Source organism: Heteronotia binoei, chromosome 15 (assembly GCF_032191835.1).
Source record: "Heteronotia binoei isolate CCM8104 ecotype False Entrance Well chromosome 15, APGP_CSIRO_Hbin_v1, whole genome shotgun sequence".
Lineage (NCBI taxonomy): Eukaryota > Metazoa > Chordata > Lepidosauria > Squamata > Gekkonidae > Heteronotia > Heteronotia binoei.
This window is the reverse complement of record NC_083237.1, coordinates 14664562-14688823: the sequence shown is the minus strand read 5'-3', so window position 1 is coordinate 14688823 and position 24262 is coordinate 14664562. Positions and strand designations below refer to the sequence as shown.

The following is a 24262-nucleotide window of genomic DNA, read 5'->3' as shown; positions in this document are numbered from 1 at the left end:
AGGCGATTGCGGACCTGCGGGCCATCGTGAGGAGGTGGCCCGGGGTCCGGATCATTTGGTCTGCTATCTTGCCTCACAGAGTCTGGCGTGCCGCTTGGAACCCGGCTGGGATCGAGCAGGCCAAGAGGAAGGCGAATCGGGCCCTGCGGTTGGCCTTAGATGGAGGTCTGGGCACCTTCCTTCCACACCCTTGTATTAGGGTGGATAGGTCTGAGTTGTATCGGCCAGATGTCGTTCATCTGTCCGATGTGGGAAATTGGGCCTTCTTATCCAACCTGCGGCAAGGTCTTCGGGAGGCTCTGGGCCTTCCGGGGGTCGTGAATGCCTAAGCAAAGGCTTGGCATTTGCAGTGGCAGAATTTGGAAGGGGTTCAGAACTTGCCGGTGTGCACCCAGGTCTAGGCACCTGTGTTGTGCATGCGATCCGTAGGAAAGGCAGATGGGCTTCACAGCTCAATGTCCTGAAATACGGATCGGGTTTCATGCCTCCCTTTAGTTGCCCCCTTCTGGTGATCGGGGCGAGGGTAAGGGTAGGGCATGTTTGTTCTGCCGGCCCGGTTCTAGCCACATTGTATGGCTGGGACCAGGGATAGGGTGTGTGGAGAAACGCCATCTGAGAGTGTTGGTGCTTCATCCAAAAAGGCAGGGATCAGTAAATCCATTCAGCCGGCTTTGTAGCCTTCCCCTCACTCCCCCCCTCCCTTCCAGAGCCAAACCAACAACGCTAGGGGGAAAGTCTCCTAGAGAAGCAGGAAGTGCTGTTGTTCTTGCCATGTGCTAGGCAGGAAGAGTTTCTCAGTTGGAAGCCAGCGCTCGAGCGAGTATGTGGTGAGCAATGGAGGCTCCTGCCTGTGGGGGAGGCCTGCTCAGGAAAATGAGGCCTCCAGGCAGGCAGACTAAGTAAGTACTTCACAAGACAGGGCAAGTTTAGATCAGGGCCAGCCGGATGCGTTTATAATCAACTTTATTTTGTTATGCTGTTTGCTGTGCTGGGCTTTGCTGTGCTGGGCTGTGCTGTGCTAATTTTGTAGATGCAACTGCTTTTGTTTTGGTGTTTTTCTTTTCCTATATTTTTCTCTTTTAAATAAATGTTTTTTCTGTTTTAAATACTGGCAATCTCTGTACCACATAGATCCCCAAACCGCTTTAGGCCACGCTGTTTTTAGGAAGGGGGCCCCGGGGAAGGAGGAAGGCATGCAGTTGGATAAGGTGCCAATCCTCCAGGGGTGCCCCAAAGAAGCGCTGAGGTCTCTGTGAAACCCAAGTGCAGGGTGGCAGAGGACCTTGAGGCCTAGCCTCATAGCAGGAGAGGGGGATTGGGAGTCCTGTTCCTCTCAATCTGAACCCCGGGACTGAGCAGGTGGTGGCAGCGAGCCCAAGGGGCAGGAGGAGACATAGCTCCCTCCAGGAGTTGGCGACTCCATAGGGAGCTGACGGGACCGGGTCTGAAGGCAGAATCGGGCCGGTTCCGCCACACTTGGCGGCAGCGGTGGGATAAGAACAAACAGAGAACTTGATTGGCCAGGCATTTTTGGTTTTTTTTGATACGTGCAAGCACCCAGAGAAAGCAACAGAGGTTTTGTTTTATTTTCGGGTCAACTGGAGTAGGGAAAGTTTAGCTAGTTAGGATGGAGCGTGCTAAGAGGCTGAAAATCCTGGAGATGACAAAGCCACAGCTCCAGGAAGAGTGTGCAAAGCTCGAGCTGGAGTGTGACAACCTGACTGTAGTAGATATGCAAGACCTCCTGTTGGAGTATCATCAGCATGCAGGGGCACTTGCAAAAATGTTCCCCACCCAGTCAGAAGAACTCTTGCGGTTACGGTTGGAATTGGCAAGAATCCGTACCAAGGCGTACCAAGAGCGCAGACAGGAGGAAAGAGAGAGAGAGGAACGACAAGCAGAGAGGGATGCGATCCGCAGACAGGAAGAAGCAGAGATCCGCCGGCAGGAAGAAAGAGAGAAAGCTGATATCCGCAGACGGGAACAGGAAGAGCAACGTCGCCATGAGCTTGAGGTGCTACGTCTGGAAGCTGAACTAAGCAAAGAGATCCAAGTCACCCCCAAAGACTTTGCAGTGTACAAGGAGGGAGAAGACCCCTCCACATACCTTTCCAACTTTGAGAGGGCAGCCAAACAGTGGGGGATTGCAGAGGAGGACTATATGTCTTACCTCTGTAGCAACCTGACTGGAGAGCTTTCAGCCATCTATTACAGCATGCCTATGGAAGATGGGGGGATAACTTTTGCGGCCTATAAAGCCACTGTATTTAAAAGGTTTAAACTGGGGCCAGACCACTCCCGAAAGCAGTTCAGGGGTTTGGCTCCACAAGAAGGTAAATCCTATTCTGAATGTGGGGTAATGAAGGAACAAACAGTTCCAGTGTTATTGGGCCGGGATTTGGTGGTTTGCCAGTACTCTATCAAGGCTGTACCCCGCAGCCAAACCCCCAGGGGGAAGTGGGAGGAGGAAGGCAACTTTAAGGAAGCCACCTCACCACCAACCTGGGAGGGGGAAATAGCCCAGGTTATTGAGGACGAAGAGAGGGCAGTCACCCAGGAGGGGGAGGGCCAGCCTATCTCAAGCCCTGGAGTAGGGTGTTCCCAAGGGGAAGAGGGGTGTAGCTTTCCCCAAGTGCAGCAAGAGGCTGTGGATGTTCCTAGCGAGGAAGGAAACCTGTCTAGCGTAAAGGATGTGCAAGCTGAAGGGACCGAGGTGGAGAGTGGAGATTTCACAGGAGGTTCTGAGAGCAGCAAGGCTAATGTGGGCTCAGAGGAGCACATAGCTGAAGGCTTGGGGGGACGGGAGCGGTTCCAGAAGGGGGTCTGGAGCGGCCTTAGGTTGGAACCGGTTCACCAAGTAGCTGTGGATCAGGAAGTGGGATCGTCCAAGATGCTCTCAAAACAGGTCGTCTTGAAGCAGGGCAGACAGGAGTCCTGGGAAGCTGTGGGACCTTCCAGGCAGGAAGGGGGTCAGTTTGGTAGTGCTGAAAAACCAACCGAGGGGACTGAGAACCCAAGCCAAACCCTCAGGGGAAGGTGGGGGGAGGAGGGCAACTTTAGGGAAGCCACCTCACCACCAACCAGGGAGGGGGAGGACCAGTCTGTCTCAAACCCTGCAGGAGGGTGTGCCCAATGGGAAGTGGGGTGCCAATTTCCACAAGGGCAGCAGCATGCTGTGGACCCTTCCAGGCAGGAAGGAGCTCAGTTGGCTGACACTGAAAAAGCAACTGTGGGGGCGGAGAACCCAGATCCAACTTTGGCTAAGTGTTCTGGAAACAGTGGGACTAGGGGTGGCTTGAAGGAACAGATGATAGGAAGTCTGGGGCAGCCAGAAATGTTCCTGTCTGAGGTTCAAAGTGACCCGAGGCTGGAACCACTGTGTGAGTTGGCAAGGGACCAGGAAGTGGAGTTCTCAGAAGTTGAGACAGGGGATAGGGTGATGGTTTCCCTGCCACTTCATACTGGTGAACGGAAAGTGGAATGGGAGGGACCCCATGTGATTGTGGATGACCTGGGCGATGCTACTTATGTGGTGGCTATGGAGAAGACGGGAAAGGCAGTTCAAGTGGTGCAGGTGAATGTACCACAGCCAGTCTCTGCGAGGCCCATGGTGTTGCATATAGGTAGGAAGGAAGGAGACAAAAAGAAGCTGGGACAGCAATTGTTTGGAGCCCCAGAGGTAGTTTTCTGGGAGGACAGAGTGGACAGAGGGAACATTCCACCAATGAGGGATAAAGAAGAAGCAACTGTGTGGGAACTGGGCAGTTTCCAACTTCAGATGTGGGGCCAGGAATTTGCTCCTTTGATGGGCCACTCACCCCAGCCACAGCAGCAACGGAGGGAGAGCACCAAACTCCAGAGGTGGTCCTGGGAGACGGAGGAGTACATCTTAAAGACTGGACATTCCTGCTGCATGCAGCAATGCGACGTTTTGTCCAGAAAGGACATGAGCACCTAGGGTGCTGGACTTTGTGTATTATTGGAGAAATACCTGAATGTTTGTGTAATGTTTGTGTAATATTTTGGTTAATGGGTTTCTCCTTGTTTGTTTGGATTCTGCTACGGGGTCACCTCTGTAGGAGGCAACCCCTCCGGCTCAGAATTTAAGGAGGGGGACGTGTGGAGAAACGCCATCTGAGAGTGTTGGTGCTTCATCCAAAAAGGCAGGGATCAGTAAATCCATTCAGCCGGCTTTGTAGCCTTCCCCTCACTCCCCCCCTCCCTTCCAGAGCCAAACCAACAACGCTAGGGGGAAAGTCTCCTAGAGAAGCAGGAAGTGCTGTTGTTCTTGCCATGTGCTAGGCAGGAAGAGTTTCTCAGTTGGAAGCCAGCGCTCGAGCGAGTATGTGGTGAGCAATGGAGGCTCCTGCCTGTGGGGGAGGCCTGCTCAGGAAAATGAGGCCTCCAGGCAGGCAGACTAAGTAAGTACTTCACAAGACAGGGCAAGTTTAGATCAGGGCCAGCCGGATGCGTTTATAATCAACTTTATTTTGTTATGCTGTTTGCTGTGCTGGGCTTTGCTGTGCTGTGCTGTGCTGTGCTAATTTTGTAGATGCAACTGCTTTTGTTTTGGTGTTTTTCTTTTCCTATATTTTTCTCTTTTAAATAAATGTTTTTTCTGTTTTAAATACTGGCAATCTCTGTACCACATAGATCCCCAAACCGCTTTAGGCCACGCTGTTTTTAGGAAGGGGGCCCCGGGGAAGGAGGAAGGCATGCAGTTGGATAAGGTGCCAATCCTCCAGGGGTGCCCCAAAGAAGCGCTGAGGTCTCTGTGAAACCCAAGTGCAGGGTGGCAGAGGACCTTGAGGCCTAGCCTCATAGCAGGAGAGGGGGATTGGGAGTCCTGTTCCTCTCAATCTGAACCCCGGGACTGAGCAGGTGGTGGCAGCGAGCCCAAGGGGCAGGAGGAGACATAGCTCCCTCCAGGAGTTGGCGACTCCATAGGGAGCTGACGGGACCGGGTCTGAAGGCAGAATCGGGCCGGTTCCGCCACAGGGTGCCTTGCCCTTGTAGGACTTGGCGGGGTCAGGTGTGACCCCAGGGCTCACCCTATTTCAGTTTACGTTGCCAGGTTGTGTTATATGTTAATAAAGTGGCCCATTTTCCCAATAACCTTGTCTGCCTTTTTATTCCGTATGGGGGTGCAATTATTAATTTTTCTAATACGTTCTGTAGAACTTTTGTGAACATGCCAGAAACCAGTCGTTTTCATAATTATTGGGGGGAGATAATCACATCTCCACTGGCTGAGGCTGGAGCTGAACCACAGGGAGTAGTTAACTAGGAAAAGACGAAAGCTGTAAGTTTGTCTGTCTTATACAATACACCAAAAGTTACTCACTCATCTTTTTCAGTTGTTGGGGATTCTTGGGGAATGCCTTAAGAATTAAATACTGTTTTAGAACAAACTTTTTTTCAATGTGCATCTTAAGAATGGAAGTCATTGTTAAGGGTGGACACACTGATGACATTATTCAGGGTATCTTGATAAGTGAGTTTCTACTTAGGCCACACTGGAACAATAGGGACAGAGCATTACTTGTATCAGATGTACATTTGGGAGTAGAGGTCGTCACTTTAAGGGTGCAGTGGCCCAAAATGAACTAGTAGGAATCAGAGCAGATGGTTACCCTTTCCAGTAAAATGGAGGAGATACTGTGCCTGGTGCGTGAGCTGGCTCACCAGATGCAAGCTATGGGGCAGAGGTCAGGTCCACTGTTCCAGCATGAGAGCGGCTTCCCGTTGACCTGATATCAGTTCTGGGCTGTGCTATGCCAGGCCACCAGCTTGGCTAGATGGCAGGGAATAACTTTGGAACCCACTCCTTTCACATTGCAGCGGCGTTGATAGCTGCTGGGTTGGGGTTTAGCCCCTCTGGAATTCAGTGTTTGGACTGCTGGTTTGGGCATCCAAGGTTTATGTGCAGAAATGGTGATGGCTCGTAGTGTGATTCTTTACAGGACAGTGATCATCGGTATACTGTTTTGCAGGCATTTCATCATGTATTGGCCAGGAAGGAGGGTCAGTGGTTCCAGCATCAGTACCGAGCTAGGCCTTGGGACTGCACTTCTGTTGAATGGCTGGGAAGCAGAGGAATGCACTGGAGCCAGCTCTTATCCCCCTTTTTCATGATCATCAGTTGGCAGGAGCACCTCCCCAGGTTGCAGTCATGCATTCTGGCAAACATTTTCTGGGCACTAGATTGGCAGTCTCCCTCTTGATTAAGGGCCTGAGGGATTTTAAGACACTCAGGCAGTGATTCCCTGACACGATGTAGGTCCTTCTCATCTAGTCTGGAGGGGGACGTACCAAGCATCTTGCTTACACAAGACCCAACACTGGCTGAAATGTTGGCTTAACTCCCCTCCCACCAACCAAGTACCACCAGATCATGTAAACATCACCAATTTTCTATACTTCAGGAGTGCATTATTAGAGCTCCTACTTGCAGCCTGAATGTGTGCTATCCAGATACCAATTTTGTACCTCTGTGAGACGTAGGACACAAAGAGACCTATTGTCCAGTTTGTTGATGAAAGATTCTGTTTTCAATGCATCTTGTGTGTCGATTTGCAGGAGTAAGGCCCAGAAGTAGCTCTCAGTGGGGGAATGATTATTTCTCCAAAATGATGAAAAATGCTCAGTTCTGGCTTGTTCCAAATGAATTTACAGGATCCACTAGAAAAGTCAATAAAAGTTGTATCTTATAAAGTCTATAAAAGTTCACCATGAGATCTGCATTTGGGGAAAGACACAGCTCACTTTTTATTTTATTATCATTATTATTTATTGGAATCATAGCCATACTTCCCTTTACAATAGCGCTCAGAGCAGGTAACAAAAAATGCATAAGACAATATATATAAAATTAAAACATTTAAGCAATTCTTACAGCAGCAGAAGGAGAAGAGGAAGAGGAAGAAGAATAGAAATGGAAATGGAAATAATTACCTGGCATGACGTCTGTGCCTTGCAGACGCTACAGAAGTGTGACAAATCTCACAGGGCCTGGATTTCATTCAGCAGAGCATTCCACAAGGTTAGAAGTGCTGGACCTAGTCTGTATGACACTCTAGGCAACGCTAACTACTTGCCCTCCCCTCAAGCACTGATAACCAATTCTATCCTATGTGCCCATATAATAGAAACGAGAGATTGGGTCACTGTTGAAGCACAACCCCAAAGAAGGGGTTTAAAGTTTAAAAAACCTTTTCTAGGGTTGTGCCACAGCAGTGGCTCATTTTCTCCATTCTATCCTATGGACCCATAGCATGGAGAAGCTCCTGGGGGGAAATTTTTTTCCTGCTTTTCCAACCCAGAGTGAAAAAGCAGGAAGAAAGCCCTACTAGTCTGCGCCGTACAATGCTTCAGTTCGGCACCCCTGGACCAGCAGTGCACTAGGCAAAAATCTAATTTGCCTAGTGGGCAGTACGACCCTGAAAGTTGGAGCCAGAAACAAAGAAGCCCTGTGGGGTTTGAGAGGTGGATATCCTTTTAGCATTCTCTGTGGAAATGCGTTGCAGGCTTTTGTAGGCTTTCGGCAGCTGTTTCTTCCTTCTCTGGTGCCCAGTCAAATTCATGCTAAAGGCCTAAGATGGAGGAGGTGGGTTGTAGCAAGCCAGTCAGCCAACCAGCACTTCATGATGAACAAGAATGAAGCTTAAGCTGAGCTTGGAAACCCACACTTGTACCTTCACAAGATATTGTTTTCCCCCCTCTCTCAGCTGAGAAGAGGCAGGGAAGGAGAAGACATTTGCTTTTCATCCTCACTCAGCAATGCTTTTAAAATGCTATAATGGCCTCCTTGACCAGACACAATAAAGATTAACTCAGACCTCCAGCACAAAGCTGACACCTAGAAGGGGACAGAGGCTTGGGAGGTCTTAGAGACTAGAAACTGTAGCCCTGGAGAATTCAGTAAAGGCTTCTTTGACCCACAAGAACTTAGCAAAAAGAGAAAATTAAACCTGTTGGCATAATGAGGGAAGCCCTTTTTGACTGATTCCATCTAGGAAGCAGATGGGATACCAGAACTACAACTCACGTTGCTCGTGGCCATCTAAAGAGCTGCCTGTCTGTACAAAGACACCAAAGTAATGAGAAGATTTTAGAATTTTGTCACTTCACCATTCAAGAGCCAGCCTTAGAATAAGATTAGCAAGGGCATGTACAGAATGAGGGACAGTGAAAGTCTGTCTTCACATTTTTCTTTTGGATCCCTTGCTTAATCTGTCACTGCTGAGTGGTTCTAGACAAATTATTACATAATTTTGAATGCTGGTAGTTCTTTTCCATACCATGTAGATTACTATTATTTGGACATACTATTGACAAAGTGTGCCAGGGAAAAGGTTGTGAAAAGATGAAAAAATTCTAATTGCCACAAGTGTAATAAATTATCCCTCTGGTAATCAGTTACAGGATAGCAAGAGAGAAAGGTACAAAGAGGGATCTTAGAGACAAAGACTTTCCAAAGTTTAGGAAACTGTTCTAAAACACTTGAATTATTATGGTGTCCTTTGGATCCTTTGGAATTGGAATATTTCAGTGGGTAATTCTTAGTCTATTGTCCAAGAAAGACAAATTTCAGTTTTCATAGTTTCCTAGTTAACTGCTCCCTGTTGTTCAGCTCTGGCCTCAGCCACATGACATAACATTTTGGGGAAAAGATGCAACCCAGCACCCCAGCACTAGATGACAAAATGGAGAAGATCTCCACACCCACCATGAATTTCCCTTTGGTGCCCAAATAAGTTGGGAAGAAAGACAACCAAACACTGCAGAAGACAAACATGCTAAAAGTAATGAATTTGGCTTCATTGAAACTGTCCGGTAATTTCCTGGCTAAAAAAGCCACGGTGAAGCTGACAATGGCAAGGAAGCCCATATAGCCTATGACACAGTAAAACATGGCGGCTGAACCTTCATTACACTGAAGTATGATTTCTCCAGGCACTGAGTGCATATCCTGATCTGGGAAGGGTGGGGAAGTACTGAGCCAAATAGTACAAAGAGCTGTTTGAATTAAGGAACCAGAAAGGACAATAGAATGTGACATTTTTTTGCCCACCCATTTCCTTATTCTGGATCCTGGTTTGGTGGCCGTGAAGGCCAGAACCACGGTGATGGTTTTGGCCAGCACACTGGAAAGGACCACAGAGAAAACAATGCCAAATGTCACTTGTCGGAGCAGACAGGTCACGATTGCAGGTTTCCCAATGAAGAGTAATGAACAGAGGAAGCAAAGCAGGAGAGAGATGAGAAGAATATAGGTGAGGCTACGGTTGTTGGCTTTGACAACAGGCGTACTCATGTGCTGAATGAAAGTTCCAAGTACCAGGACTGTCACCATAGATAAAGAAATAGCCAACAAAGCTAACACCATCCCTAGAGTTCCTTGGTAAGAGAGGTAGTTTATATTCTTGGGGATGCATTGAATTTTTTCTCTGCTGGGATAAAGATGATCTGGACATTTGACACAGGCTTCCAGGTCTGAAAAGTTGAAAAGAGAAGTGTTTAAAAATTTGCAGACTGTGAGAAACATCTAAAAGAAAAGCAAAGTAAATAAACTAGAGAAGAATTCCTCTTCTTATTTTTTCTTCCCAATCCTCCCTGCAAACATAGCGATGGCAGTGTCCAGTGCTACAATTAATCATGCTGGGATTCATCAGTAAGGAAAACTGATTCTTCCTGCAGGGATACTCTTTGTTTTTCCTTGTTCCCCTTATGCAGTCCATTTTGGGGACATGTTTCAGAGTGTTCTCATGATGTCTCTTATTCATTCAACCATAACATTCACTGGGAAGGATGGATACAAGAAGTGTTTGAGAGGAAGGAAGGGCAAATATTGACACTCTCTGTCCCTCCATATATTCATCAAATGGCTGAAAACCATCAATATGCGCACCGGATGTTGAGCTGTTATAAGATCAAACGGAGAAGGGGAAATGGCGATGAACTGTCTCTTTGGTGGTTGAGGAGGCGGGCCATGTTGTGAAGAGAAAAACTGCACTTCAATCAGCAAATCTGGATTTGGAAGGCTATTCGTAAAAAGGATTTTGGATTTTTTCTCTCTGCTTTGGTGAATGGCTGAACAAGGAACTTTGACCAAGAAATGTAAGGTGACACCAGAAGATAAACTATGGACAAATGGGCTGCCTTGGATACAATTTGGACGCAGAAACTAAAGGAACTTGAAAGTTTTTAACCCTTGGGAAGAAGGACTTTGGAATCTGGGTCCTTTTTCTTTCTTTTTCTTCTTCCTCTCTCATTTCTCCCGGTGAATAAGTAAACATGTAACCATTAATAATGAATAGATGTCAAATTTTAAAAGAATAAGAGAGATCTTGAAAAAGTGATGTTAAAGAGTCTAACATAACTTTTTATGTAGCAGATGTACTGACAGTTTGCCTGTTTAGAGGGACTGTCCCTAATGATGTGAAAATGGGTTCAATGGTGAAAAGCTAGATGGCATAACTGCTGCAGAATTTGAAAAACTTGGTAATTGGGTTGTTTTTTTAAAAACAAATTGTTATTTTTGCAACAAATAGAAATATATTTAAATGTATACTTTAAAATGTTAACCAATACATTAAAAATTTCTTCCTCCCCCCAACCCTCAGTTTCTTGACCTCCGCTGGTGCTTAAAGTAATTAAAAAAAGGAAAAAAGGTAAAATTCACAATTATAGAATCTTCACTTACATTTCCAGTTATCTTAACACAAAATAAACCAAGACTATGCATTAATAATTATTAAAATTAACCTTCTATTTTTCTCATAATCTAACCACCTATAAAATTATATATCATATCAGAAAACCATATTAACAACTTTATCTTCCCCTTAAAAGTTCATGTAATATTATCAGACCACTAAGTGTCTTTTGACTTTCCATTGTTTTTCAGCATATTCTTGAAATTTCTTCCAATCATCCTTAAATTTTTCTGAATTACGATCTTTTAAGATTCTAGTAAGTTTATCCATTACACTCCAGTGTAACACTTTTAAGATCTAGCCCCATTTCTCTGGTATTTTGTCTTGCTTCCGCATTTGCGCATATAGTGTCATTGCAGCTGAAAGCAAGTACCACAAAAATCTCCACTCTTGTTTTGGAAAACTTTCCATTTCTAATCGCACCAGAAAGATATCTGGTGCTCTCTTAATGTCATAACCCAAAATTTTCAAGGTCTCTTGTTGAATCATTTGCCAAAACTGTTTTGCTTTATCACAAGTCCACCGCATATGGTAGAAAGAACCTTCATGTTTTTTACATTTCCAACACCTGTCTGATATTTGATTATTCATTTTTGCTAATTTCTTCGGTGTCATATACCATCTGCACAACATTTTAAAACAGTTCTCTTTAATATTGTAACACATCGATATTTTCATAGAGTTCTTCCATAGGTGTTCCCATGTCTCCATTTGTATTTCTTTGTAGTTCATATTTATTGCCCATTTTATCATTTGAGGTTTCACTACTTCATCTTCTGTAGACCATTTCAATAGTAACTTATAAATCTTTGAAATCAATTTTTCATTCTCAACCAACAGCATTTTTTCCAATTCTGTATTCCTAATATCCTGCTCCACCAAGCTTTTGATTTGTTGCAGTTGGTACCAATTAAATTTGTCCTGCAATTCTACCACCGGTTTTAGTTCCGCCTTGCCTCCCTGTTTTTTTAGCAGTTGTTTATATGATAACCATTTATCTTCCTGTGGATCTGACGATAACTTTATGACTTCTGTTGGCACAATCCATAGTGGTTTTTTCTCATCAATATATTTATTATGTTTTTTCCTGGTATTCAACAAGCTTCTTCTTATGTAATGATGTGAGAAAAAAACATCCATCTTCTCCTTCCCATAATACATATAAGCCTGCCAACCAAAAATGTTCCCATGGCCTTCTAATGGCAATAATTTCCTCTTAAGTAAAGTTATCCAGTCTTTAATCCATACCAAACAAACAGCAATCGGGCAAGTGGAAGCCACTCTTTCATTCGTATCCGTCAGAATTTTCAGTTTAATTCTTGATTTTTTACCCGCCCATACAAATTCTAAAACCATTTTTGCCAATGATTATATTGTTTAATATCTTTCACTGTTGAAATTGTTTGAAAGACAAACATAATTCTTGGTAGAACATTCATTTTTATTTCAGAGATCCTACCCAGCATAGACAAATTCAGCTTATTCCACTTTAAGAAATCTCCTTCAATTTTACGCCAAAGCTTTTCATAATTGTTTTTATACAGATCAATATTTCTCATCGTAATCTCTATACCTAGATATTTTACTTTCGAGGTAACTTCACATCCAGTTACGCTCTGTAGTTCTTTCTGTTTGCTTAATGACAGATTCTTGCTTAAAATTTTTGATTTTTCTTTATTTATATAGAAGCGTGCCAACTCTCCTTACTCTTTAATTTCACTTAACAACAATGGTGTCACCTGTAATGGATTTTCATTAATAAGCATATAACCTGCGAATGCCCTATATTTGTAAGAAATATTTTTCACTTTCAGCCCCTCTATTTCAGTATCTTCTTTAACTTGAATCAGCAAAATCTCCAAAATCATTATAAATAGCAACGGCGATAGAGGGCAACCTTGCCTTGTACCTTTACTAATTATCATTTGTTCTGGCAGATCTGCATTAACACAAAGTTTAGCTTTAGTCTCAGTTAAGATTGTCAAAAACTTTCTCTGCATCAGCAAAATATAATGCTTCCTCTTTTTCTGGATGCTTTTCGTAATATTCTACAATATCTATTACTGTTCTTATATTGTCTCTTATTTGCCTTCTGGGGAGAAAACCTGCTTGCTCCTCCTGAATAAAAGTGTTTAAATGCTGTTTGAGTCATTCTGCTAGTATCCTAGCAAATATTTTACAGTAATTATTGAGTAATGAAATCGGTTTGTAATTTTTAACACACATGACATCTTTGTCTTCCTTTGGTATCAATGAAACAACTGCTTCCTTCCATGTGTTTGGCACTTTCCCTTCTTGTCTAATAATATTCATCAACTTTTGGAGCTTCGGTACTAATGCGTCTGCCAGGACATTGTAAAATTTTGCTGAAAAACCATCAGGACCCGGCGCTTTACCTAATTTCATTCAACTAATTGCTGCTTCTATTTCAATTTTTTCAATTGGTTCATTTAAGGCATTTTCCATAGTTTCTGTTAAAGGCTTTACTTTTACATTCTGAAAATACACTTCTATTTTCTCTTTATCTACTTGCTGGCCTTTAAATAGTTTAGCATAGTATTTGTAAAATTCCTTTTTAATTCCTGCTTGATGCACAATCTCTTTACCTTTAACTATAATTTTGTTTATAAATTTGTTCTCCCTTTTTTTCTTCATTTGCCATGCCAAGTATTTTCTGGTTTTGTTAGCTCCCTCAAAAGATTTCTACTGCAGTCTTTTAAGGTTCCATTCTATCTCCTTATTCTATAGGTGCTTCAATTGACTCTGTAAAATTGTAATCTCCCGCAAAATTTTCTTTTTCCCCGGTCTCTTTCTAAATTCTCTTTCTCTTTTGCCTATTTCTTTTTCTAAATCCACCATTTGTTTTTCTTTGTCTCTTCTGTCTTTATTGTTCAATATAATTAAGATTCCTCTCATTACACCTTTATTCGTGTCCCACACGGTCTGATATTGAACATCCTGACTTTCATTCATTTGGAAGAAAGCTTTAGTTTCTTTTTCAAGAGATGCCACTGTTTCTGCATTTTGCAATAAATTCTCATTTAATCTCCATCTTCTCACCCTTTTCCTGTATTTTGCCAACCACAATAATGGATTATGGTCTGCACCTATTTTCGGAAGAATCTCTATTTTATTTGTAATAAGTCCCAAGTCTTTGGTGGTCCATAACATGTCAATTCTTGAGAAGGAGTTATGCCTTACTGAAAAGAAGGTATAATCACACACATTAGGATTGAACTTTCTCCATACATCCTCCAAACCTTCTTGTTTTATAAGTTCAAAAAATGACTTTGGTAATTTGCCGTCTGTATTTTCCCCCCCCGTATCTGTCCAAATTTTTTTTAATGTTTCCATTAAAATCTCCCATTAACATTATCTGATCATATGTCACTTGGTCTAACTGTTGCATAATGTCTTTGAAAAAAGCATTCTTTGCCCCATTTGGGGAACATAGTCCCAATAGCAACATTTTTTTTCTCATTTATCAACACCTCCACTGCAACATTTCTACCATCACTGTCCTTAAAAATCAACTTTGGCTCCAATTCTTTTTTAATGTAAAAATGACTCCCCGTTTTTTTCCTTACCCAATGAAAAAAATTCTTCATCTAAACATTTATTCCATAAAAAATTATATTCCATTTGTTTGATATGTGCTTCTTGTAGACAGATTATATTACATTTTTGTTTTTTAATCCAATGATTTTTTTTTCTTTTTTGCAGTGAATTTCATCCATTTACATTCCAGGAAATTAATTTGTAATCCACAGTGATTCTAAAGTTATTCTGTAACTCCAAATTCTTTATTGTTCGCAAAAAAACCTTTCCATGCCTTGAATATCTATTCTTGTAATTCTCAGTCATTTATACTCAAAGCTAAGTCCTTCTGGTAAAATCCATCTATATCTTAATCCCTTCGCCCTTAGCTTTTCTGTCAATTTTTTGAAATGTCTTCTGTCACTTATAACTTTCCTTGGCAGATCCTTCATTGTTCTTATTCTGCTTTCTTCCGCCACCATTGCTTTTTCAAATTTTTGACTTATAATACTTCACACCACGTCTCTTTTAGTAAATTTTACTACCACTTCCCTTGGTATCTTGTTCTTTCTAGCAAATTCAGAGTTAGCCCTGTGAACATAGTCATACAGATGTCCTGTCACATCAGGGTCCTCTCATATACTCATCAATGATTGTTGAAATATACTTCTTTAAGTCCTCTTGGTCATTTTCAGGTACACCTCTTAGACGGATCATGTTTTCCATTCACTTACAGTCTTGTAGTGTTGCTTTCTACTGCATTTTCTTGATGGTAGCATCTTGGTCTTTAACTTTAATTTCTATTTCCTGTGTATTCTGAGCTGTAGCTTGTGACTCTTTTCTGAGATCTTCAATCTCTTTTTTGATTTCTTTCTTAACTTCTTCAGCACTGGAGTTTATTTCCTTTGTTAGTTTCTTCTCAGTTCCCATTGCTAAGTCTTTCATCACCTTCAACAGTCCTGTCTCCATCGCATCCAATTGCTCTTGAACTTGTTTATCCATTTTTCCACCTCCCAGTGAACCTGATCTTAATCGTGTAAGCCTTGGTTCCGACTTTTGATCGGACATCACTGTCCTCTCATTGCACAGAATGGGCTTATAGGTTGACCTCACCAATCAGCAAACCAATGATATATTCCAATAGATTAGGGCATGCCCTTTCCAACAAGCCCAAAATCGCCCTCTGAGCTTCCTAGCTTAAGATATTAATTTTAAAAGTTCTAAAAAAATCCAAAATGGTGGCCACAAGTTTTCCAAGCCCCTTTTTTTCAAAAAAGGTTTCCTTTTTGCAATAAGCCTTAAAGTTTATTTTTAAACATATAGTCCAAAATATTTCTTCTTTTAAAGATTATTGCTGTCGGTTTTATAAACTTTTAGAGTCCCGTTCTGTTTTTAAAATATAAAACCTTTGACCCTTCTTTAATGGCTGCTGATGTTTCTCTATGATTTCTGGCTCTAGAGATATTCCCGGAGGTTTAAAACAGATTTCTCCCTTCAGTGTTAACTTCCTGACTTTCTGGCTATGAAGTCTCATTCTCTATGGTTAATAGTCTCTCGATAGTTGTAACACATCACTTCCTGTTTTTTCTTGAAGCTTAGCAAATCTGTTATGTCGGGGTATTTTTTTTCAAAACCACAGGTATGTCAAACATCAGTTATTTTTCGGTACTTTCCTGCTTATTTTAAGTTTCAAAGAGTCCAAATTTACTGCCTTTTACTTCTTCTTAGCTTTATGCTCTTACAGTTCCTTCCAGATCTTAAGTATTTAATTTTAAAAACCTTATTTTAGTCCCGGAGTGGTAGATAACAATCTTTACCTTATCAAAAAGTCTCTGCCTTCTTACACCGATCTTTTCTTTTTCAGCTGTTATTGTAATCCATAGAAAGTTGGACTCTTGAAGAGCTTAAGTCAATTTAATGACCGAGGAGATACTTTGTAGACAATGAAATGCAATTCTTCACTGGGGGCTCTTCAAAGCTGGAAAGGAATCCCTCTGGGACTCCTCGACAGCCAAAATAAATCCCCTCAAAATTCTTCAAGCATGTCATAGACAATTCCCTCACTGGAAAAGGTAGACAGCAGGCATTGGAGTCACTTTTTATGTCCAAAACAAAGGCTACTGTCCGCTCCTCTTGCAAGAAGCGGGTCAGCTCTCCATTTTCCCAACCCTGGAAGTCCCCCCTTTTGTTGATTTGCATTTAACACATTTGCAGGAGAAATGATTTAGATGGAGATAGATAAAGTAATCAGTTGTATTTGATGTACTTCATGTAATTTGCTATGAACAAAGAAAAGATTTTCATGTGCTTTCCTCAATAGATCTTTTGCTAAATCAATAACCTATTCTGTGGTTGTTATAGGTGTAAGTTAATTTAGTAAAATTTGATGTTGAGACAGTCTTGTAAGAAAAAAATATTTTTTTGCAATTGGTTATATTTAATTTGTGTTTAAGAAGAATTGTTTAGTTGTATAGTGCTTTACTAGGTTATCTTTTTTTATCCTGGTAAAAGAAGAAAGGAAGGTAACATTTAAGGAGATTTTTATATTTGTAGGTAGAAAGATTTGAGTATTATATTGGGAGGTGGAGTTATAACTGATATATTTGTACTGGCTTCTCTTTGTTTTTCCCATTCTGTATGGCCCTCTTTCTCTCTTTTACCCTTCTTTTATGTATCTTCTGCAATGCTTTTGCCTTGTAGTAGTTTAAATCAATAAAACTTTTTAAAAATAGAAAAACCCCATCAATATGGGTTACCGGGGTGGGGAGGGGGGAAAGATCAACAACACTGTACCAGAAAGTGAATTTGAGATTATCTAATATAAGTTTGTCCATTTACCAGTCGTGCATCAATTTCCTTATTAGTTAGTGAATTCTGTATATGGTATTGATAAGTGTCTTTTCATTTAATATACCTTCACATTTGTCCCTAACGAGTTTTTTTCTATATATACAGCCTCACCTCCACGCTGGTTCCATTCAATTTTCATTCATGTTTCATTCTTTGGCATGAAAAACTGTATTTCCTGACCTCAGCTTGAGACTAGGGATGTGCAAAAAAAAAAATTCGGAATTACACGGATTCGGAAGTATACGGGGGAAAAAATTCGGATTCCCCATATACTACTGAATACCGTATTCGGAATAGCCGCATATACGGTAATGCGCGGCTATTTCCGAATATACGGCCCTATTATACCCTATGGGCCATTGAAATCAATGGCAAATAGGGTATAATTGAAGCCGCCTGGAGGGGAGGGGGTTTGAGGGAGAGCCCCCAAATTTGCAGGGGACCTGCAGGGGCCTCTCCCCTCCAACCCCCCCAAGTCCCAAAAAGATTGGGCCAGGGGATCCCATTCCAGGGGCACCCAAAGAGGGTGCCCCTATTCCATCATTATACCCTATGGGCCATTGAAATCAATGGCAACATAGGGCATAATTAGAGGCTACTGGGGGGCAGGGGGTTTGAGGGAGAGCCCCCAAATTTTCAGGGGACTCTCCCATCCAAACCCCCCCCCCAAGTCCCAAAAAGATTGGGCCAGGGGGTCCCTGTCTTTGGGCTCCCCAAAAGGCCCATTGCTAACAATGATGGGGAAAGCCCAACTAGCCACTTCCTCCCTGTAATTGTCGTGGGAAAAGTGGCTCTGGGGAGCAGGGGGTTTTAAGGAGAGCCCCCCAAACTGCTGTGCAGCTTCAGGGCACTGTCCCACACAAAACCCACAAGGCCAAAAAAAATTGAAACAAGGGGTCCAATTCCTGGGGCACCCAAAGCCAAACCTAACCACATCAGAGAATCTCTATAGGACCCAAATGCACTACATCCCTCTATCTACTCTATGAACCCTGCAGGCCTGGAAGCAATATAAACCCAGTTGCCAACGTCACTGCCACACAAAACACAATCTGCTTAAGGTCTGCTCTGCAGACCTGGCTGCAGCAAACCCAGATGCCAGCTCTCCAGCCCTGCCCCAAACAACACGGGGAGAGCTGGCCAACCACAACAAACCTGCTGGTTCTGGGTCTCTCACCCAGGTGCCAGCTTCCCTGCCACAGAACACACAATCTACAGATGCCAGCTCTCCAGCCCTGCCCCAAACAAAACGGGGAGAGCTGGCCAACCACAACAAACCTGCTGGTCCTGGGTCTCTCACCCAGGTGCCAGCTTCCCTGCCACAGAACACACAATGTACTCTATAAAAACAAGAAAGTGACCCAGCCCACACATACCTTCGCCAACCCCCACACCAACCAGAGGTAATTAAAAAAAACCAAAACAAAACCAGCAGAATCACAAAAGGCCAAGTGTTAAAAAAGTGGCCTTTTCACCAACAAGAAAGCTCAGGCCAAATCAGTCAACAACACCCCCCCCCCCTAACCTGAAGAGAAAAGTAACACAGCAGCAACACAACACAGCAGCAACAAATCAAACACTGAAACAGTAAAAAAACCTCAACTTTTAACAATACAGGAACTTTTCCCGCCCCCCCCCAAAAAAAACCCCTTCACCCTAACCCCAAGAAATCCAAGCCACCCAAATCAGGAGAAGTAAAAGGACACTGCACTTTTAAAAGTCCTCTCACTAAATTAAAAGATGGGCTAATTAGCAAAAACGCCCCCACCCCAGGCCCCTACCCCCAGCAGAACCTAACCCCAACCCAAAATAGGCTACCCTACCCACCCAGTACTCACCCACCCAAATCTGGACAAGTAAAGGGACTCTAGTCGTTCTACCAACAAAAACTAAAACAAGAACCCCAAAACTGTCTTACCTTGTTTTCTCTAAGTCCAGGGAGGTAAGGCTGAGTGAGAGAGCAGCAGGCAGCAGCAGGCTGAAGCCAAGGGCCAGCCACCAGCAGCAGCACAATCTCTCTCACACACACCAAGCCACACACCAACACAGCAATGGAGGAGTCCAGAAGGAAGACTCCTTAAGCAAGAGATCAAAATAACAACAATGTAGCTGATGGCTGGGCCATCAGCTACACAAAAGCCCTGCAAAGCATGCATTTGCAATGCATTTTGCAAATGCATGCTTTGGATTGGCTGCTGGGGCTCCTCTTCCCCCTCCCCCCCTCCCTAATCCCAGGGAGGCTATGGAAGAGGCGGGAAGAGGCCACTAAAGGCGGGAAAGCAGCTCCTTTGAGGCTGCAGAAGCCATTCCCGCCTTTTGCTTTGACAGCTTTGACAGCCGTATACTTCCGAATAGCTATTCGGAAGCATACGGCGAGCCGTATTCGGCTGCCGCATAATAGGCGGCAATGGGAATTGGCTACAGCTGATTCCGAATATAGCCGAATCAGTGGTGATTCGGCTGTATATACGGCTCGGCCGAACTGAATGCACATCCCTACTTGAGACCCGGGAGAGCCACTGCCAGTCTGAGTAGAGAATAGTGACATGATGGACCAAGGGTCTGATTCAGTATAAGGTAATTTCATATGTTCATATGTATCTTCAAAACTTCCTGCTGGGACTTTTCTATTAAAAAGCCCTGTATGGAACAATGATGCGATCATGGGGTGTGGCCTAATATGCAAATGAGTTATTGATGGACTTTTTCTACAAAAAAAGCCTTGCCTATCTTGATGGGACAATGGTCCGATTCAGTCAAATGCTTCTACATATTTACAAATTAAGAAACCAACAACAAATATTTCTTTAGTCCTTTCCATCTTGACCTTGCACCTTACTCCCCCCACCCCCGCCCGGCTGCTTACTGATGCCACCCTCTCTTCTTCCTAATTTTTACATATACACACCACAAATGAGAATGTTTCACAAATACATCTCTTACCCATCTGGTCAGAGAACATCCCTTCCGGGCACAGAAAACAATCATAGCAGCAAAATTTCTCTCCCTCTTTCTTTCTCTTGCTGTAGCCAGGAAGGCAGGGATCATTGCACACAGAGAGAGGCACCACCTGTCCATAAAGAAAAAAAAAAAGGGAGAGAGATTTCCGTTGCTTATTACCAACTTATATTCACAGACAAAAAAGACAAGCATGTGATTTTGTATGGGTGTGGGTGTGCAAAGTGATGCTGGTGTTGCGGGGGAGGGGGGAGTCTTGGAGCTCATGTCCTATACTCACAATACTCAGCCTTTTAATAGCTTTCCTGAGTGATCATTGCCTTAGTGGTGAGGTGGCTGGAATGTTTGGCTAGGATCAAGGATATCTTCCTTGGGATCCCCTCTTGTGAGACGAATGTGGGCCATTAATACTCTCTTTGCCAGACCTACTTACACAGGGTTGTGTTGAGTATATCATGGTGGGGAGGAGAATAATCTAAGATGGGTTGTTTCCACAGTGGTGGGAATGGTGGGGTATAACCTTTGTTTTAGATCATTTTTTGATACAATCTGCAGAAAGGAATGCTCATTCTTCCTCTTGCTCCTTTGGGCAGCACTGCAGCAAAACTGCTAACTCAATATTCAACAGAACATTAAATATTTTGACTGCAGCAAGCTTCAGAGTAGGCAGGCTCTGTGAGTACACAAATAAATGCACGTAAAGCTGCCTTATAAAAAATGGAAACCTTCTTCGATCAAGGTGAGCCTTGTCTATTGAGATGCATAGCAGATATCCAGAGTCTTAAGCAGAAGTCTTCCATATTACCTACCACCAGATTCTTGAAACTGGAGATTCAGGGATTGAACCTGGGATCTTCTGTATGCCAAGCAGATGCTCTACCACTGAACTAGGGCCCTTCCTGGAATAGCAATAGAATTGCCCAGTCTGGGTTATCTAATGTGCTTTTAAATATATATTGGGTTTTTATTTACCTCATTGAATTTGCAATTACAATTTTTAAATTTTGTAACTATTCTTAATCTTTGTAAAAAAGAAGATGCCATGTTTTAGCCAAATTAAATGTTGAATGTACTGAGGTTGATTCAAATTGCGGAGAAATAAAACATAAACTGACATATTACGAAAATATCATTCCCCCCCTCCCCCATGAATGTGTATGATGAAAATTTATTCTGATTTCCCTGGGAAAGTGAAGGTAAAGAAGAGAAGTTTCATTATAACACTGATTAATTCATTTTTTTTCTTTTAAAAAGAAATTTGCTTGCTTACAAAAGACTGAGTTGGACAATGCAGCACCTGCAACTACAACTCACCTGGTTAAAACTTCTGTGCCACACTATCTGGGCATCATTAAGATGTAGTTCATTGCCTGGAGGGGCATGAGGATCCAGCGTTCCCACTTTTACTCTAACGAATGAGCCATTGGGGAAGGTAACCCAGTTGGTAACATCAAAATCTGCAACTAATTCATTGTATTTATCAAAATGCACCGTGTCTCCAGCACTATTATTGAACAAGATGCCCCTTAACAATGTGTGGACCTGGGTTAAAACAGAACAAAAAAGGAACATAAAAGGAAAAAGAGAATCATAGAATTGGAAGGGACCTCCAGGCCCTTCTAGTCCAACCCCCTGAACATTGCAGGAAATTCAGAAAAACCTCCCCCCGCCCCAAACACCTCATGACCCCTGCTCCATGCCCAGAAGATGGCAAAAAAGCCCTCCAGGATCCTTGGAAAAACTGGCATGGAGAAAAACTGATGCCTGACCCAAAACTCATCTCCCTTCTTTATAAAGTCCCACATAGATATGTGATCATCTCTCATCATCATCATCATCATCATCATCATCATCATCATCATCATCATCATCATCATCATCATCATCATCATCATCATCATCTATTTATCAGTCTGTGTCTACCTTGATGTCTATTTCTACTTCTGTCTCTGGATTTGCATAGCTGAAACCCTTAATATTTTATCTCAGGTCATGTCCTGAGGGGGAACCTGAATGCTCAATCAGTTGTTTGTGTTCTGTTACAGGTTGGAGGGAGTTAATAAGGCCGATGCCGGGAGAGGGTGGCCACTATGGGCAAGATGATTGAGTAGCTACAAACCTTGGGCTGGAGGTTACTGAGGAGCCTTACGTTGGGTTGACAAGTCTTCTATAACTGTCTGAGAAGATGAATATTCTGGAAGATATGGCAAAAACAGGAGAGGTGGATGCTCTTACAACAGATGTAAGATGCAAGGTGGGAAAGGGGGAACTGTTGCTGGCACCAGTGATCCCAGCAGAGACAGCCAAGGTTCAGAGGAAGAAAGTAGCAAGAGGGGTGGGGAAACAGTTCTCTAGTACACTGGAGACCAGAGGATGCACTGATGAAACCAGGGATGATATGAGATGACTGAGATGAATAAGGGCTTTAGGAAGGAGTCTGAAGAAGAAACTGAGGCAAGGGAGGGGCAACATGACTTTCCGTGGACTTTGCAGCAAAGGCTGGTTGGGTTGGCTAAAGCAGTGGGAAGGCACTGAGATTGAAGGTGGTGGGTGTAGAAACCTGAATAGGTGCTATACAAATGGCATTTGTGTAAATTGTATGTATTAGTGATCAAGGAGGAATTGGGGAGGGAGTTTGCAGTATGCGCACAGAGACCTGTGGTCTGAGGCCATGGAGGGATGTCACGTTATATTAAATATGTCAGGAGTCCTTGCCATGTTTCTTTTTCTTTCTGTACATTGCATATAAATGCTTTGTTTTGTCTACTGAGAAACCAAAAGCTTTGTACCCCTTGAGACAGAACCTGGTCTTCAAGTTCACTGTTATCTCTTGGTGTGTTTTTGAAATGGCTTGTAGTGTGAGAATGCTTAGCTTGAACAATGTATGTTTCAACGAATCTTGAGCTTAATCCAAAAGGTGCACCTGTAGCAGCTATGTGGATAGTATATAACTAAATCATCTATGAGTTCCCTTCAGTTTTAACGGTGCCCTATCAGTGTCACTTACCTATATTACAATAAAAATTACTCCTGAAATTATAGAGAACTGTTATTATTGAAGATAAACCAAGACCTGACAGAATAATTGCAACTTTCTCTTGATAATGTAATGCCTCGTGTTAAGAACATGAGATACCTGCGAGGGCTGTAGCTTCTGGATATCCAGCCGCCCTCCTCCTCCTCTCAGTCTTCTGTCTTTGGACTTCAATAAGTGGATGTCATTTAAAGCATGTGCCACTGAATATACAGCATTGTAAACAATGTAGCTCTGGCCAGACATGCCCATTTCAAACAAAATCCCTGGAAGGTTCTCCAGCTTCTCCTCCCCAGTACACATCTCTTTATTCTCCTCCTTCTCCTTAGACCCTTTCAAAGAACAACGGAATGCCTGGAGGTCATCTGCCAAGGCGACCAGCACTGTCTCCGTCCCGTGGCCCGGGATGAAGGAGATTGTGAGCCGCTCTGAGACTCTTCGGAGTGGAGGACGGGATATAAATCCAATATCTTCTTCTTCTTCTAGCAGCAGAAATGGACTCAAACAACAACTGTTTTAGGAGCCCATGACACTGGTCAGCTGGCCCGCCAAACAGCACAGCACTGATGGCATGTCACACCTGCTATCAAGCCTGGTGGTGAGGCAGGCAGTTTCATTAGCCCTCCAATGGCCGCTACTGAACAAGTAGCTCTTCCTCAGACTCACTGGAAGGAAGGGAAGATTACTGAAAAGGCTGTATGAGAGTTGGCACTGAGAGAAGAAACTTGCAAAGCCCAGCACCCCTCACAAGGTTTACAAGGAAGTCCCTGGGTTGCCACACCCAGCTTTCGCTAGGGCTCGTTTTGATATCTTACCATTACTGGCCAATGAAGGTCATTTTAAACAGATACCATATGAGGAAAGAGTATGCCCCTGTGATCAAATGTCTATTGAAGACCTATCTCATGCCATATTTTATTGTGTAAAACATGCGGCTGGATGAAATAGGTTTTTGTGTACCATTGTATCTCACCTTCTTGGAAGGTTGGACCAAGAGAAATTAGTATTCCGATTGTTAGATGGAGATAAATATATTAGTTTCCAAGTGGTAAGATTTGTGGCTGCCATTATAGATTTTTTTTTAAAAAAAGAGTAATGAGATATATTGACTACTCCCCTTTTTACCACTCTGGGTTGTTTTCTTAGGATGTTATTGGATAAATTT

The 24262-nt window shown here is 43.0% G+C and overlaps 1 protein-coding gene across 1 annotated transcript; it reads right to left on the bottom strand.

Annotated features, from left to right (window-relative positions):
- Positions 1–8596: 8596 nt before the first annotated feature.
- Positions 8597–23400, bottom strand: LOC132583113 (vomeronasal type-2 receptor 26-like). Its single transcript, XM_060254783.1, has 4 exons — positions 23200–23400; positions 21378–21605; positions 20049–20175; positions 8597–9495 (listed from the first exon to the last, which is right to left on the bottom strand). Exons 1-4 carry the CDS (start codon positions 23398–23400, stop codon positions 8597–8599), a joined length of 1455 nt encoding a protein of 484 aa, XP_060110766.1.
- Between the last annotated feature and the right edge of the window lie 862 nt (positions 23401–24262).